This window comes from Pteropus medius, unplaced genomic scaffold (genome assembly GCF_902729225.1).
Source record: "Pteropus medius unplaced genomic scaffold, Ma_sr-lr_union100, whole genome shotgun sequence".
In the NCBI taxonomy this organism is placed as follows: domain Eukaryota; kingdom Metazoa; phylum Chordata; class Mammalia; order Chiroptera; family Pteropodidae; genus Pteropus; species Pteropus medius.
In genome coordinates, this window is record NW_024349804.1 from 3,124,345 (window position 1) to 3,141,251 (window position 16,907).

Genomic DNA, 16,907 nt, shown 5'->3' on the forward strand with positions numbered 1-16,907 from the left:
CTACTTATAATGCATTGGATTCTAGCAAGCTATATAGTTAATATACAGTGAATTATGTAGTTAATATTTTTAAAATCACATGTAAAATCTGAGTCACTAGGGCTCTAAGCAAGAATCCACAGAGCTCTCATTAATCAAGCTCATGGTCTTAAAACAGTAGTTCTCAATAGGGGCTGATGTTTCCTGTAGAAGACATTAGGGAATATCTAGAGACAGTTTTGGTTATCACACTGGAGTAGTACTTCTAACATTTAATAAGTAAAGGCCAGAGATGCTGTTAAACATCCTACAATGTGTAGAGCAGCCCCCAACAACAAAGAATTACCTGCTCCAAGATGGTGTCAAGGTTGCAAAATACTGGCTTAGGAAAACCGTGAGTATAAGAGAGGAAGGTGGGATCTGCAAGCATCCTTTGAAGACTGTAGGACTTAATGGTTTTGGAAATACAGTGTGGTATGAACTAAGTATGTCCAGTGTGGCAGTTTCACCTTTGGAGGGACAGTAGACTTGGCCAAAGAACTTGCTTTACTAGCTTTCCCTGGGTTTGAAGAAAAGTGGCTTGGAAGAGATTTCTGAATTGACTTACACTGAGCTCTTAATTGTCAGTCACTCCAGAAGGTGGAATGACTATAGCAACTGAGTGACAGCAATATCTGGTCACAGACCTTTGCTCCCATCAGCGAAGCTATTTTAGGATGGTAGGGATGAGTCAGGACTAGTGTTGCAGAGGAGGAAATATGAGTGGGTTCATCAGACTGAGAGGTGAAGGATGTCATCCTAACTGATTTTACTCATTGGGATAAACATGTGCTTCAGACCATGTAATAATTAAGCTCTCTAACTTTAATATGAATCCTTATTATGGGATTTCAAGGAACCAGAAATGTCTGCCTCTTATCAGAATCTCAAGACTATTCTGTATTGTTTCCATATGTGGACTGAACCACTTCATCTAATGAAGTTGGGGTCTAGATAATTATCTGACCATCGAAGCTGACTAAGAATGGTTTGGCTTATTCTTAGACATAGCTGCTTCCCCCCAAATTAAGATCCTTATATAAAAAGCTTTTCAAATGGCTTTATTAATACATTTTGCACACTAATACTCTCCAGTTAGATATATCTACCAGGTATCTCCATTTTAAAGCTGATCTTAAAGAAATTGAAGTTTTATCAAAGTAAACTGATTTTACAGTTTCTTAATAAATGTTTGAATGAATAATGTAAGAGTCAAGTGAAATATTTTGCATTTGTGGTACCAGAAGCACAGAGAACAAATTGAAAACCATATTGAGAAAACTGTAGGTCTTTTCAAGAGGAAAGCATATTAATTTTTATAAAATTACTTTTCCAGTTAGTACTTTTATGACTGATGAAGCTCACCCCTGATATTTGTACTCCTATACAGTTTTTAGGGCAGATATAATTCTTATACTTCTTGGACCCGATATACGAAAAGACATAAGACACCCAATCCACATTTGTTAAACTGAATTGAAAATAATTTATCTTGTAGCAGAAATGGCAAAGATGCATCATCTAAAGTTGTATCAAGACAAAGGAGCAAATGTGGAATAGAAAGAATTTTGTTCCAGTTTATTAAGCAGAGTACCGTCTCCTCATCCATTCTCCAAAAAGTAGTTTGGCAATAGATAAAGAAGCAGTCCACATCGGTATACGGTAACGTGGACTATAAAAAATAATGCTTAGAAAGGGCAGATTATTCATATATACTATTTAAATCATAGGATTTTTAAAAATATTATTCATAGGTAGTTTTAAAAGCTGTGGATCAGAACGCCCTCAATTGTTTCTCCTTTATCTCAGAGTGAATGTGCTGAGTGGATAAGGCAGCTGATGGGCTTAGGGAGATGTTTTTCAGAAACTATATATTAACATGGCAGAAGCTGCCAAGTCATAATCTCTCTTCCCTCTCTCTTTCTCTTCCCTCCCCCTCTTTCCTCTTACCCCCCTTTTCTCCTCCCTTCTTCTCTTTCCTTCCTTGCCCCTTCTCTCCTTCCTTCTCTTCTCTCTCTCCTCTCTCTCTTTTCCATCCCTGTGAATGACTCGGTAATCTCCCTGTCTTATCTTCTTTTCTTCCCTTTCTTGTTCTCTCTTTCCTTCTTTGCCCACATTCTAGATTACCAGTAGTAAAGAGGGGCTCATTGTTGTGACTTTCTCACAGAACAAGGGAGGTCGGGGGCAAGTAAATGCCAGGGGAGATTGTAAAATAGTCCATATGCCCAGAAAGGGAGAGATGGTCCATTTCCAGCCTCTATGAGTGAGAGATTGCCACCAAGAACCATCAAAGGTGCAGTTATGATTTACTACAATCCATTAATCTTAACAGAAAGTTTATAATTTTTGTACAATTATCAAAAAGGTCACCTCAAAAAGATGACAAGACACTGCACTAGACTATTTTTTAGGGTGTAAGTTTGATATATTCTTCTGATTTCTAGAGGAAATAGAAGCTGATGACATAAATTATTTACTCCAATACATTTAGTATAGAATTGCATATTTCTAAACTATTAGCTTTTCAAAATCAGATAAAAACTCTGAACTCTTTTATCAGAAAACACATACATAGTCATTATTTTCATACAGTTTCAAAATCTTTTGAAGCCTATCCATGTGTCTATTCACGTTCTGGAACTATGAAGTATAATAATTTCGGCAAATTTTTTCCCCATTGATTATACAGCCAATATTTACATGATAAAGGAAAGAATGCAGGTATATTCTTAGATTGCCTGTAAAATGGCTCTAACTCCTATTATCCAAATAATAATCACAACAGTATTTAAGAAGATTTTCCTAGGTACTTAGAGGGATTTCCAATGCTTCCCCCAGGCTATTTAATATTTGCTTTAGAAAGATTTCCTTCTTAATTTTAGGTAAGGAAGCAGTACGCTTTAATAGTAATAACATGCTACTAATAACAGTAATGGCAGCAGCCTGTATTGATGAAATATCTCCTGTATGTCAGACATTTTCTAATGTGTTTTATATACATTATCAGATTTAATTTTCCTAAGAATTTTATTGAGTAGGTCTATTAGATGATCATTATTACTTCCCTTTACACATTATCATATTGATGCTTAGACATTTTTAAGTGATCTGGCCCAAATCATGGACAATCAGTGAAAGAACTGGCATAGGAAGTTCAGATGGCCCACGCCTTTGGGCTTTGCAGTTTCAAATGTGTTTAAATGATAGAATGAATGTCCATGCAACCTTGCCTCCTGAATAAAGAATGCTAAGAAACAAAAAAAGAAGAGAATGTAGACTAAGTTGACTAATTGCTGCTATGGCCAGATTTTCTCAGGTCTCTAAATGGAAAAATTGCCCCTCAGTCCCACACAACAGCAGCTGTCCCTGGCATTGGTCTATGCTGTGAGTGGCGGAGCAAACATTTGTGGAAATGAGTGATTCTGTGCTTCAGCAGCAAAATAACATGGAGATGCTAGGCTTACCTAGGAGAAAGATGTGGAGAGTATGCAGGGAGTAGGCTATGCAAGCGAGGTCTCAGCCGCCATATTGTAAGAAGAAACTCATCTATGCTCATAGACTATGGGTGAATCTTCAAAATGTGCCAAATGTCCATGAGATAAACAGTACTTTGCAAAGGGAAAAATTATAAAAATGTTGAAAACACACTTCTGAGACTGATGAAAGATTAGGAGAGAAGTTATTTCCCCCCTAATTTTGTCTTACTGGCACACAAAAAGTTCCTTTATAGAATCAATAATAGCAGACTTAACCCGATTGAAAATAAATGCTGCTTAGTTTGCTAAGCTTTATTTTATAAAATTCCTTAAATGAAGCATCGTAATCCCTATATAAAATGATCGTATCCATTAAAAATGCTTCAGAATGGTAAAGATGGTATTATTAAATAATATTTGTTATTATTTTCATAAGCTTTTGCTTTGAGTACTTTTAAAATAATGGGTTCATCTGTTGTGATGTTAATAGTTTCCACAACAGAAAAAGGGGAATTCAACACTCTAACCTGAATGAGTGACTCATGTGGGTTTTTCAGGCTTCGCAGGAAGCAGAGAGGCAGGCTATAACATTCTACAGTGCTGTAGAGCATGGATTTTGGGGTCAGGCAGAATGGAACACATTTAAGATGTGACACTAAATGCCACAATAAATTTAGAAGAGGTGGTTAATCTTAGCTGAAGCTGAGAGAGATAACAAGACTACCTCAGAAATCTCTTGCAAAGATTAAATAACTCAGCAAAATTTTTCGCCATGGTGCCCTGCCCATAAAGAATGTTCAATAAATAGATATCAATGGCATTTTGCAGGCGTAGAAACTCTAAGGGAAGTTCATATCACAGACTCATTGTTTCCTCTTTTGTCTATATGTTACTTTTTTGCAAAAACAATATAACAGAAGGTATTTAAGTAAAAAAATTGCCTAAATTTCTCATCGTGTAATGAAATTGTTGTTTTTCTTTAATCTACATATCTTTCTCATATATGTATGTTACTTTTTCATACATTTTGTAGTTTAATATTCTAAATATTAGCACTGTATTGTAAGAGCTTCCATTTTGTCACAGTCTCCTTTTTCTTATATCATCTGTTCTTTCTGCCCCGACGAAGTAGGTTGTCATTCGTTGCAAATGTGATTCACGCGTGTAGAGATTGTAGTTTTATTTCACAAAAAATAGGATCATATTACATACATGTTTTTTGTAACTTGTTTTCTCACTTAACTATATGGAGTAGTCATGCCTCTAAGGAAATGACCCAGCCCTGTGGAAATGAAAGCTCCACATCATAAGGCTGTGTGTATAGTTATTTATTGCAGTATTGTTTCTGATAGGACAAGTCAAAACCTCCTGGCTGTCTGTCAGTGGGAATATGGTGAATAGACTGAAGTGCATCCATCTTTTGCAACATTATTTGGCTCTTTAAAAAATATACATATATACACATGTACATTAATATATATACATATACATTTATACGCACACACACACACACACATATTTAGAGCTCCCAGTGTAGACATTTTTTTGAACTGGAAAAGAAGGCAGGAGTTCTTTAATCCAATGCCCTTACTTGACAGACCGAACATAGAACCCCAAAGCAGCTTGCCTGCTTTGGTCCCTTTAGCGCTCCAAGCTGGACTCTCAGTCCGGTGCTCATCCCGTGGCCTCCCACTCCCGGCACATTAGCTACCAAGTTCACGTGGAGCAGAGGGCCAGCTGCGGATGGCTCTGAATGTGAATTTGCAGTCTGCATTAACGAGGCTTTTAGTATGACTTCTGCAGTGAGAGTTTGCATTAGTGCATTTACCACACTGGAGCGTACGGAACATGAAACCTGCATTAGTTGGTTTTCCGTTACGGCACACAGTTAGTGTCACCCGTTGTCACGCATTCATTCCCTGACTGACTTTCCTGGAGAAGGTCAGAGCCCTGCACACTCTGCTCTGCACCACCATGGCAGGGTCCTGAATATTTAATCTCACTGCTCTGACGAGAAGGACGGATGGCGACATTTCCAGAGGGAAGTGTGCAACGGGCTCCTGCTCAGACTGCTGTTCGGAACAACTCCATAGGGCGCCCTCAAGGACATCCACAAGGCACGGGGGATTCCGAGGCATTCTTTTCCTTCGGCTTGTCAAAATGGAATTTAGAATTGTGAGGTGGATTCTAAAGGTTGTCTTTATTTTCAGCATAATCCAGCATTTTGCTTTATGGAAGTCAAAAGAAGAATTTTTTGTTTGGGGAGAATGGCAGCAGTTGTGTTTTCTTGTTTTATTGCTTTGATTTCCATAACGGCATGCCAGTGCGTGCTCTCCCGTCCGATTTAACTCGGAAGTTGCACACGCTGGCAGCTCTAGGGGTTTTCATAATGTGATGTAGGCACTTGGTAGCTGCAGGGCTAGGATGCGTGCTTTTGTTTTGTTCTGTTGTGGTGTTTGGGCGTTTGGCCTACGGCATTAGTGTAGTTTTAAAAGCATCAATGGAAACTTTAGCAGGAACTTTGCAAAAGGGATTATTCACACTTAAGAGAATCATAACCTGCTATATGATGTTACTGAGTAAATACGTTTCTGTGATCATCTAATGCCACTGACTCTAATATTTCTAGGTGTTTACATAAGTGAGAAAATCCTTTCTTGTTGAACAAATCAAGAATATTTCAGTTTTAATATCACCCTTATATCTCATAATCTTTAGACTATTTTTCTTTTTTTTGTTTTAAGCTCTTCAATTTTTAAAAAAAGTTTTTATCTTCTCTTTTTTAAAAAAACCTGTTTTATGATAAATAGTATAAGGCACTTTAATCCTGAATGAAAAATAGGGCAAAACCATTTATAACTAAGACAGTGTGACAGCAGCTTTGTAGGTCGCCACTGTTTCTTTCAAGGGTTCCATCCATATTCAGCTTCAACTGTCACTTCTACATCGATGACTTCTACATGTGACCTTCAACCTTGACCTTTATTCTGAATGCTAAATCAGCATTTCTAAATGCTTGGTATGTACCTTAATGTCATCCGAAACTTAACTCCTAACCTCTGCCTGGTAAGTAGTAGAAACTCAATAAAAAATGTCCTAAATCGGCTTTTCATCTGTATATGTTAGATGGGAGGCAGGGAGACACTAACAAATTTATTGCTCTTTTAATCCTTTTTTATTATAAACTGCCCTTTACTTAGTTACCCCAAATTCAAAATGATCTTTTTGGAGATCTCGCCTCACAAGAGAAGGAGGAGAAAAGTTCTGTACCTCTCTCTTACAAAACAAACAAAAACAAACAAACATTGATTGGAGTTCAGCTTAATCATAATTGTATTAAAAATTAGATCTATATAGCATTAAAATCGAAAAAAGAAAGACTAATCTTAAAAAAAAAATAATATTAGAGGGAAGAGAATTAGCATGCTGGATCCTAAAGTTTAAATTATATGTATGTGGCGTGATCGTTTTTAAACACATTGGCTGTTGCAATAAAAGAAAAAAAAAATGTTATTAAAATGCAGTGTCACCAAGCCTATTGTGTCTGTTAGATTCTAATAGGCATCACAGGATGGCTTACGGTTAATGACTTTTGCTGAAGCCAAATGAGAAATCTAATTGTTTTAGAGCTGCCTATTGATTGCCTTTGATATAACTGAAAATGGAGCTTCCTTGACTCACTTGTGATGTTTTGAAATGCGAGGTGGGGATGCATTGGCAAGGCCATGTCCCAGCCTCTCAGCAACTGCAGGTGGCTTTTGGCTGAAATATCTGATAGATTATTGGAACTTATACAGAATTTCTATAGAACCATAATTTCGCCATCTTCATATCACAATTAAGATTTTCTTTGACTTTTCATTCCAAGATGGGAGTTGGCTTGGGTTGTCTAGATTACTAAAATTCAGTGTTTTTGAGAACTCAAGAGATACCATATTTGTAAGCTTCTCTGCCCCATACTCAGGGGTTCTGTGTCTTTGTGGTGAAGGTGGGGCCCCAAAAATCTGCATTTTAAATAGGCACTCTAGGTAGTTCTGATGCACATAGGCCAAAATGCACACTTTGAGAAGAACTGGGAAGGAATGTGGATAAAATTGAAATAGATAGGTACCAGGGAATTTTAATAAAGAAAAAAATTATATATCAACACTTCAAAAATGCTATATAATTGTAGGATATTATTTAATACTCCCAATAAATTTTTATTTTTTTTTTTGGCAGGAGAGTACAAGTCTGCATAATAGCTGAGTGAAATGAGACCTAGTAAAGGCAAATAACTTGATATTAAATCCAACACTAAACTAGAACCTTGGTTCCTTACTCTATATAGCTCATTAGATAGTAGGGGAGAAAAATCTATCGCAAAGAAAATAAGCTGATCTGTCTTTCAGGACATAGTTTTCACCCTAATTTTGTAGAATAGTGGGACATGGCACATGTCACATTCTTTTTTTTTTTTTTGTAGTCGGGGAGTAGACCGATGACTGGGAAGGTGGTAGCTTTCCTCCTGCTGGCCCCTCAGCCTGCCCTCCTCTGGCATTGTGCCTGCTAATGCAGAAACTTGTTTCCATGCCCCTGATTTTAGCCTCTTTTTTTTTTTTTATATACACACATAATCTAATTCTGACTCTCAGGACTCCCCATCATTGAAATGCATCTTCTTCCAGTTCCCGTCACAACCATAAGACTTTTACACAGGGCTTCAGGTGGGTGGAGCCCCCTGGAGGCAGCTCTCAGTTCAGCAGGCGCTTATTTCCAATGAACCGTTTCCCTAAAATATATGCTTATGTCATCAGCACTTTTTTACTCTGAACAAACATGTATGAAAGCCTGTGGCTCTCGCTCTTAAAAACAAAATAGAAAACAGCTACAACTTCATCTTCTGGGAAATTTACTTCTTCAGCCCTTCAGTGTTTTTTTTTTAAATCTTATAATTTGTATTAAATAAATCCTTATGGATCTATTTACATGTAAATATCTGTCTGCATTATCTCACTTCCTTACTGCCAATGTGATACAGAATTATCATATCTATCAATAATTTTAGTCTGATCGTATGACATTAAATGATGGTAGAAAACCCAAACAATTGCATTATCTAGGTATTACCTAGAATACTGATTGGACATTTTTTGGTTAGTCTATACCTAGGCACATGAAAGGGGGACTTCTTGTGCCAGAAAGTTTGATTTGGACTTTTCTGGTATTCACAGAGCTGTTCCAAAGTCGTTGTTAAAGTTATTAGCGTGTTGGCATGTTCCTGATTCATTGAAGTAGGTGAACAGTGATATTTCTGGAGTAATAATGGACCTGGCATAGGAACATTCCTCTCTAATGAACAGTAGCTAGTCTGATATTTTATCAAGACCCATTTTCAAAACCTGTGACTTTGCCTCAAGGCTCTGCTCTGCTGCTCTCTGCAGCCCCATAGTGAGCTATTTTTAAGCTCACTATGGGGCTGTTTAATTTTGCAACTTGTGACAATTTGAAAAACATAACAATGTCTGTTCTCACTGAGATAACAGAATACACCAAGGTGTATTGAGATGAGCAGTATTTGCAGGAAAACTCCACTGTGACATGAGCCTTCTCAAGAATCAACTGGTTCTTTCTTCCTTGAAGGAAACCCAACCTTCTTTCCTTAATCAATCAATCGTGTTTATTTTTCCATTGTTAAGGAGCAAGCAGGGTGACTTGCTTTACTTGGCATTGGACAACTCAGAAAGAAGTGGTCTGGAAAAAAAAAAATCCTCCAAAACGTAATTAGAATACATCTTGAAATGGCCTGTGTTCTAACCTTCCTCTGTAACTTACGTAACAAGACCACAAGGCTGCTTGTGGAATCATCCCTCATTGACACAGGACCTTTGGTTCTTACTGCATGATCTACCAGTTTGCCTTTAAATTAAATTATGCTACGGATTTGCTGCAAGAAACTTTTCTAGATTGTGTACCGTATGCTAAAATGCTAATGCGTTTGTTCACCTAGAAAATCCTTGAGCCTTCCTGACCTGTTATAAAGTTCACTCACATTTTTCTATGATGACAGTTACTTTGCTCAAGTGTTTCTGAAACATTAAAGACCTCTGTTATTTTTGAGCATGAAGCCTTGATTACTGATATTTTGGGGGATGATGGTTATATTAATCCAAATTACCTGATTACTGAAAAAGCATTTTTTTCCTTTATTTTCTAATACTCTGACATTTTATACTTATCTTCCTAATTAGGTTTTGTGTTTTCACGAGAATAGCGTTAAACAACAGTATCTTCCCTACATGATTCCCAACAATAAATAGATACAAGCAACAGCTTCTCAGACAAAATTGGTGATTTGTAATTGCTTTCCCCAGGGAAAAGATTGACCATAGTGGTGTGCTCTGGGCTTTGACATCAAAAACAAGCCTTTCCAGAGGGCTGATTTCGAGAAAGTTTCCAGCAGAATTATTAGTCTTGACCAACTGTCAGAGGCTTCAGAATGATACATAGACGGGGAAAGTACCATCCATATGTGTGCTGTAGGTATCCGTGTGGCTCACTCTTGTGCTTCCTTCATACTCTTTCCTCAAATGTCACTTCAGTGAGGACTTTTCTGATCACCGTAACTTACTTATACCTCCAACCCCTCCCTCCATTCAACATATTCACTCTCCTTGCCCCATTGTCCTGTCCTTGCCCAGATTGTAATATAAGCTCCACACATTCCTGGTTTTGTCTGTTTGGTTCACTTGTGTATATGCAGACATAAAACAGGAAAACATAGTAGGCGCTAAAAAGATATTTTAAAATTTTTATTTATTTAATTTTTAAGTAAAGTTTTTATTTTGAGATAATTGTAGACTCACGTGAAATTTTAAGCAATGATACGAAGAGATCTTATATACACTTTACCCAGTTTCCCCCAATGGTAATGCCTTGCAAAACTAAAATAGCATATCACAACCAGGATTTTGACATTGATGCAGTCAGGATACAGGGCGTTACCATCAGCACAAAGATCCACCGTGTTTCACTTTTATAACTATATTTACTTCCCTCGACTCCTTACCCTTAATCTTTTGCATCCATTCATCTGTTCTCTATTTTCATACTTTTATGATTTCAAGACTGTTATATAAAATGGAATCATGTAGTATGTAACTTTTTGAGATTGCCTTTTTTTTCTCTCAGCTTAATTCCCTTGAGATTCATCCAGGTTCTGTGTATCATAGTTCACTTCGTTTTTTGGCTGTGTTGTAGTCCATGATATGGACGCATACCTGTGTGAATTATTCACCCCTTGGAGGACATCTAGGTTGTTTCCAGTTTTGAGCTGCTTCGAGAAAAATAAAATGCTGTCAGTATCTGTGTAAAGGTTTTTGTTTGAACATATGTTTTCATGTCTCTGGGATAAATGCTCAGGAGTCCAGTAGCTGGGTAAATGGCTGATGTGTATTTAGAATTGTAAATACTACCCGACTTTCTAAGTCTCTGTACTGTCTTACGTTCCCACCAATAATGTGTGAGTGCTCCTGTTTTCCAGTTTCTCTGCATCCTCACCAGCCTTTGACCTTATCCCTCTTTTTATGTTTTATTTTAGTCATTTCAATAGGTGCTTATTGATGTCTTATTGTAGTTTTATTTTGCATTTCAATAATGACAAACGATATTGAATATTTTTTCATATAGCTATTTGCCATCTTTATATCTTTTTTGGTGAAATGTCTCTTCATGTCTTTTGTTCATGTTCTAATTGGAACGTGTGATTTTTATTGTTGAGTTTTGAAAGTTCTTTGTATATTCTAGATACTAGTCCTTGGTGAGATACGTGGTTTACGAATATTTCTCTCTGTAGCGTGTTTCTTACTTGTAGACATTCAGCTTATCAATTTCTTCATTTATGAGTCATGCTTTTGATGTCAAGTGCAACAACTCTTTGCCTAGCCCAAGGTCCTGAAGATTTTCTCCTATTATTTTTCTTGAAGTTAATATTTTAGAATTTTACATTTAAGTCCATGATCCATTATGAGCTAAGATTCTTATAAGGTGTAAAATCTCAGTCAATGTGCCATTACTCCAGCACCACTTGTCAAAACGCTGTCTTTTCTTCACTGAATTGCTCTTGCATGTTTGTCAAAAATCAGTTGTACATAATGGTGTGGATCTATTTCTATATTGTATTGTGTTTCAGTAAACTATGGATCCATTTCTCTCCCAATACCACACAGTCTTGATTACTGTTGTTACGTAACTATTGAAATCAGATAGAATGATTTTAAGAGTTAATCTTTTTTTCAAAATGATTTTAACTATTCTAGTTCCTTTGTTCTTTCCTATATATATTTTTAAATAATCTTGTCTATATAAAAGAAAATCTTGCTGAGACTTTGATTGGAATCATGTTAAAACTATATATAAATTTGGGGAGAATTGACATTTTTGTTCAGTTTTCGAACACAGTATGTCTCTCCATTAATTTCAATGTTTTATTTTCTAATCAGAGTTTTAGTAATTTGAGCGTGCACGTTTGATTGTGTTTTGTTAGATTTATACCTAAGAATTAATTTTTCAAGCAATTGTAAATGATTTTGTATTTAAAATTTTGGTGTCCATATGTTCTGTGCTAGTACAATTGATTTCTCAGTAAAACAACTGAATATTTAGGTAGTATCTTGTGACCTGGCTGAACTCACTAATTCTAGGAGTTTTTTTGTAGATTCCTTGAGTTTTTTTTTTTTTTACATAGACAATCATGTCATTGCAAATAGGATAATTTTATTTCTTGCTTTATAATCCATGTCTTTAATTTCTACTTGTCACTTTATTGCACTAGCTCTTACTTCCAACACAATGTTGAATAACACTGGTTGAAGGAGGCATTCTTGCCTTGATCCTGATCTTAGGGTGGAATCATTGACTCTTTTACCCTTAATATTAAGTATATTGTTACCAGTAGGTTTTTGGAGATGCTCCTTATCAACTTGAAGAAGCTGCTGTGTATTTCTGTTTCTCTGGGATTTCATGCTTCTCACGATTTTCGAAATCATGAATGGGTGATGAATTTGTCATATACTTTTTCTGAATCAATTGATATGATTATTTGATTCTTTTTCTTTCTCCTGTAAATATGGTGGATTATTTTGATAGATTTTTTTCAATATTGAGCCAGACTTACATCCTAGAATAAACTCCACCTGCTTGTAATACATAATTGTTTTTATAATTCCTGAATTCTCTTTGATTATATTTTGTTAATATTAATAAGAGGTCTTTGTATATAGTTTTTTTTGGTTATTGTCTGGCTGTGGTATCAGGGTAATACTAGGTTCATGAAATGAATTAAAAAGTATCACTTTCTTTCTATTTTCTGGCAAAGATAGCTAAGAATTGTTAATTCTTCTTTATACATTCTCCAGTGAAACCCTGTGGCCCGAAGATTTCTTTTTTTTGAGAGTTTTAAAAATGTAAATTCAATTTATTTAATGATTACAGAGTAGTTCAAGTTATTTATTTCACTGATAGATTATTTTAGTTATTATTTTTTGAGGAATTGGTCCACATTGTCTAAGTTGTCTAATAATGTCTGCAGAGTTGCATGTAGTGTTCTCCTATTATCCTTTGATATCTGTATGTTCTGTAGTAATAGCCTCCTTCAAAAAAAATATTTTTAAATGAATGGATTAGTTAAGAATACATTTTAAATTCTGAGTTCACTAAAGATATATTACTTCTAATAAGTCCAAAGAAGTACTTTTTGATTTTCTTTATCCCCGTATTCTACCCACAGTATTTCTATTTCATTAACTCATTAAGTTTATCCACCTAATCGTTCAAGCTGCTGACTAAGTCATCTTTGATTCTTCTCTTTCCCTCATTCCCGGCCCTCCTAATTCTGTTTCAAAATATATCCAGATGCCAACCAGCTCTCATTTCCACTCCAGGCCATGCCACCGTCATTTCTCACCTAGACCACTCTGATGCCTGCATAGGTGTTCATTCTGCCAGTCCTGCTCCTCTACAATTCATCCTTTACATAAAAGACAGATCACGTAATTTCCCTGGCCCCTGATGTGTCTTCCCAGCACATGTAGACTGAAATCCAAATCTCTTACCTTGGCTATCATGCCCTACACAGTAGTAGGCACAAGCTAGTAGCCCCTGTCTTCCTCTGTGAAATCATGTCCTAAAGGTCTCTCCTTGCTCAGTATGGTTCAAAAACCATATCCTTCTTTCTGTTCCTTGAGGATGTCTGGCTCACCATCTGCTTGGGGTCTGTGCCCATGCTCTTCCCTCTACTTGACATGCTTTTTCCCCTAAATATCTCTTGGCTGACAGTTGGCTCCTTCTTATAATTCAAATCCCAGCTGAACTGTCTTTTCTTCGAGATGCCTGACCACTCATCCTACCGACTTTTTACTCTACCAACCTGGGTTTAACAGTCTCCATAGCGCTTATTCGTATGTGGTGTTTTCTTATTTATTCCTTGTTAATGTGTTGTTTTTTCATACTGAGGTGTAAGCTCCATGAATGCCAGGGCATTGCCTTTCTTCATTATCGCTGTAGCTTCAGCATCTAGAACCATGTATGGAGCATAACAAGCGCTCAATACATAATTTCTTCATAAATTAGTGAAAGTGCTGTTCTTAGTATCATCTATATCATAATCTTATTTCACTCTCTAAAAACATGAAGGAAATGTTCTGACCCCCATTTTATAAATAAGAAAGTGAGGCTTTAAAATAATTAGCCCAGCGACAGTACTGTAATAGTGTATTTCTTCTGCTTATGTCAAATGTAGGACCTCCATCACTTATAGCAAATACATGGGAGCAAAACTTCAAAGAGTGTGTTGCTAACCTTTGTTTGCGAATCTTTTTTTTTTATCTCAGACACTTTCAACTTAAGTTATGAAAATTTCTGGAAAGTAATCTTCACGATCCCGTTAAATGATTATACCACTGAGTCTGGTGAAAATGTGGAAGGGTTATAGAAGACAGTAAATTACCGTTAAATCCATGTAGGTCTATGATTTCAGGAGTGCGTCCTTTATTATATTATCATATTACATATTATTACACTATGCACATCTTTTTGTGCATAGTATTATAGGAAAAAATTAGTTCCCACTAGAATTGTTATAACTGTCAAAAAAAAACTTATCTAGGTATTTAAAATATGAAGGATGCAATTCCTATATGTACTAAATCTCTATATTTATACAAAACAAGCAAAAACAAATAAACAAAAACTGGGAGTATAAATTAAAGGGTAGAGAAATCCTAGACCCATCCCAAGCCACGTAAGAATGAAACAAACAAACCCTGCGCCTTTAGAGAAGGCAAGCCTGTAGTTTTCTGGCTTTCCAAGCAAGTGCCTACCTCTATAACACTGTCTTTTTAATAGAAAAGTACTTCGTGAAAATTGCAATTGTTCTGTTAACTTAAGTCCGTTGGTAGGGAGCTAGCAAGTTGCAATTTGCCTTGTAGAAATATGAAGAGCTGAGGCACTTCTTTCCCTTAGACTAATGCAGCAAATTAGTTTTGCAGCTCAGTTGCCTGGAGGCAGAGTATAGGGGCTTAAAGTTCGTGGTTTCCAGGCTACTGTGTTTTAAAGGAAATAATGATTTTCCCTAATTTCCAAATACCTGAGCCCGGACAATGCAGAAAACAGAGCCAAATTTCAGAAACAGCTTATTTTCCACTTCTGTGCCCATGAAGCGCATTATATTTATCTGTGACAAAACAGAATTGCCTCCATTGGGTAGCAAAGCTTTACCCCTCTTTGTTCAGAATCAGGGTGCTCTCCCCGAGCGAGCCTTTCCACCACTTAGACTTTCTGAATGTGATTAACACCGTAGCAGGGAATTGTCTGATGTCTGACCTTGAGTGGCAAGCTCTCCTACTTCCCTTTTATTTTTGGAATCATTTTGCATAGCCTTGGACCCTGAGATTCTTTCTCAGCAGGCTTGATTGCATTAGCAGTCTCCCTTTATTAATATCCATAGGGTTTCAGCCCCAGTGACCTGTCATCTGTCCCCTCACCTGCTTACATGCTGATTCATTGATGAGCTGGCATCATAGGCCCCGCCTCCCTCTGAATGGTCTGTGAGGTTTGCAGTCGCTCCTGGAGAGGGGATGCTGAGCTGAACCACAGTGAGTTACTACAAGTGTGAACCGGCAGCCTATCTGTTGCCACAGAAGAACTTGGTGACCATTCTGAGAAGCAGCCCTCTCTCACCAACGTGTTACTGTTTTATCTCTATCGGCTTCTCTAGCTTTTTAAAGGAATTTCTGATTCAGGCACTCACAGCTAATTCCACAGGAGTTGTAAGGCAGCCTGTGACATAAACTGAGACAGAAGTTTCCCCCTCAGAGACTGTCTTTTTTTTTTATTGGCAAAGACTTCTGGCTCTCCTCAGAGGAATACCTTGTTGCTTAAGATGAGTGGCTGTAGAAAACGATGTAAACGTGAAATATTGAAATTTGCCCAGTACCTTCTCAGACTATTAACAGGTTCTCTTCATACAGGTAATGACTTTTTTTTTTTTTAATAAAGGCTGATAGAGCATGGTAACGACATTGAATCGAAATAGAAAAGGCTCACTATTTCTGTGTTGTGTTTATTTTTAATGTCAATAAAATACAGTTTTGTGAGTATTAGCTGAGATTCATGTTTCTAAAATTGTGTGCAGTGCAGCTCTCATGTAGGGTAGAAATGGATTCAGCGGATGTGTCTTTTATGTCTTTTTGGCAGTATTACTGTTATATGTACCTCAGTAGAAGGAGACGGTGTCTGCAGAGTAGAAAGATTCTTTTTTAAAAGCTTGATTGTGTGAGGGTTTTTTTCCCCCTCTTCTGCTTGCTGCAGTTTGCTGGAAAATCATATAGCTGTATTTAGAAATTCTGCAGGTATTCAGAAATTCTTTGGAACTCTTTGATCATTTTAATCCATAGATTATTTCTAGCATTTGGTCATAGAGCGTGTCAGTAGAAGAGTAGAGCACATTTCTTTTGGATTTCTGAATTCCTTGCAAAATGGGAACAAAATGTGAAAACAGCTGAAGAGTAAATGTCCCCGAGAGGTCTGCTATTTGTTTCATTGCAGTGGATTTCAGTGTTTAAAAATTTGCATGATTGAAATAGAAAACTCTGTTTAAATCTAAGCGTTGAGAGCAAGAAAATAATTTTTTAAATGTTCCGAAATCATGAGCCTGAACCAGCAGTTTTGCTGCCCATGAAATTCCTAGGGAATGCTGTCATTAAGGTAGTGACAGGGGGAACCAAAACTACTTTAACTCTGGTAATAGATATTTTTAATGGACCGTCAAACTTCTGAGAGGCAGAGCTTGGTTGATATAATACTGTACTTAGATTCTGGTCATGAAGAACTATTGTTAGCTTAATGTTTTTGCCTTATGTTTGTCTTCTTTAATCT

At 36.7% G+C, this 16,907-nt stretch overlaps 1 protein-coding gene across 3 annotated transcripts in view; it reads left to right on the forward strand.

Annotated features, from left to right (window-relative positions):
• Positions 1-16,907, forward strand: part of KCNIP4 (potassium voltage-gated channel interacting protein 4) — a 914,902-nt gene that overhangs the window by 177,469 nt on the left and 720,526 nt on the right. The window contains exon 1 of one of the 3 annotated variants that reach the window (XM_039838085.1): positions 15,627-16,000. The exons of the other annotated variants lie outside the window; for them this stretch is intronic. Within the exon in view, the coding sequence (XP_039694019.1) occupies positions 15,913-16,000 (88 nt within the window). The 5' untranslated portion in view covers positions 15,627-15,912. Of the gene's footprint in view, positions 1-15,626; positions 16,001-16,907 lie in introns of those variants that run through there. 3 annotated transcript variants of the gene reach the window in all.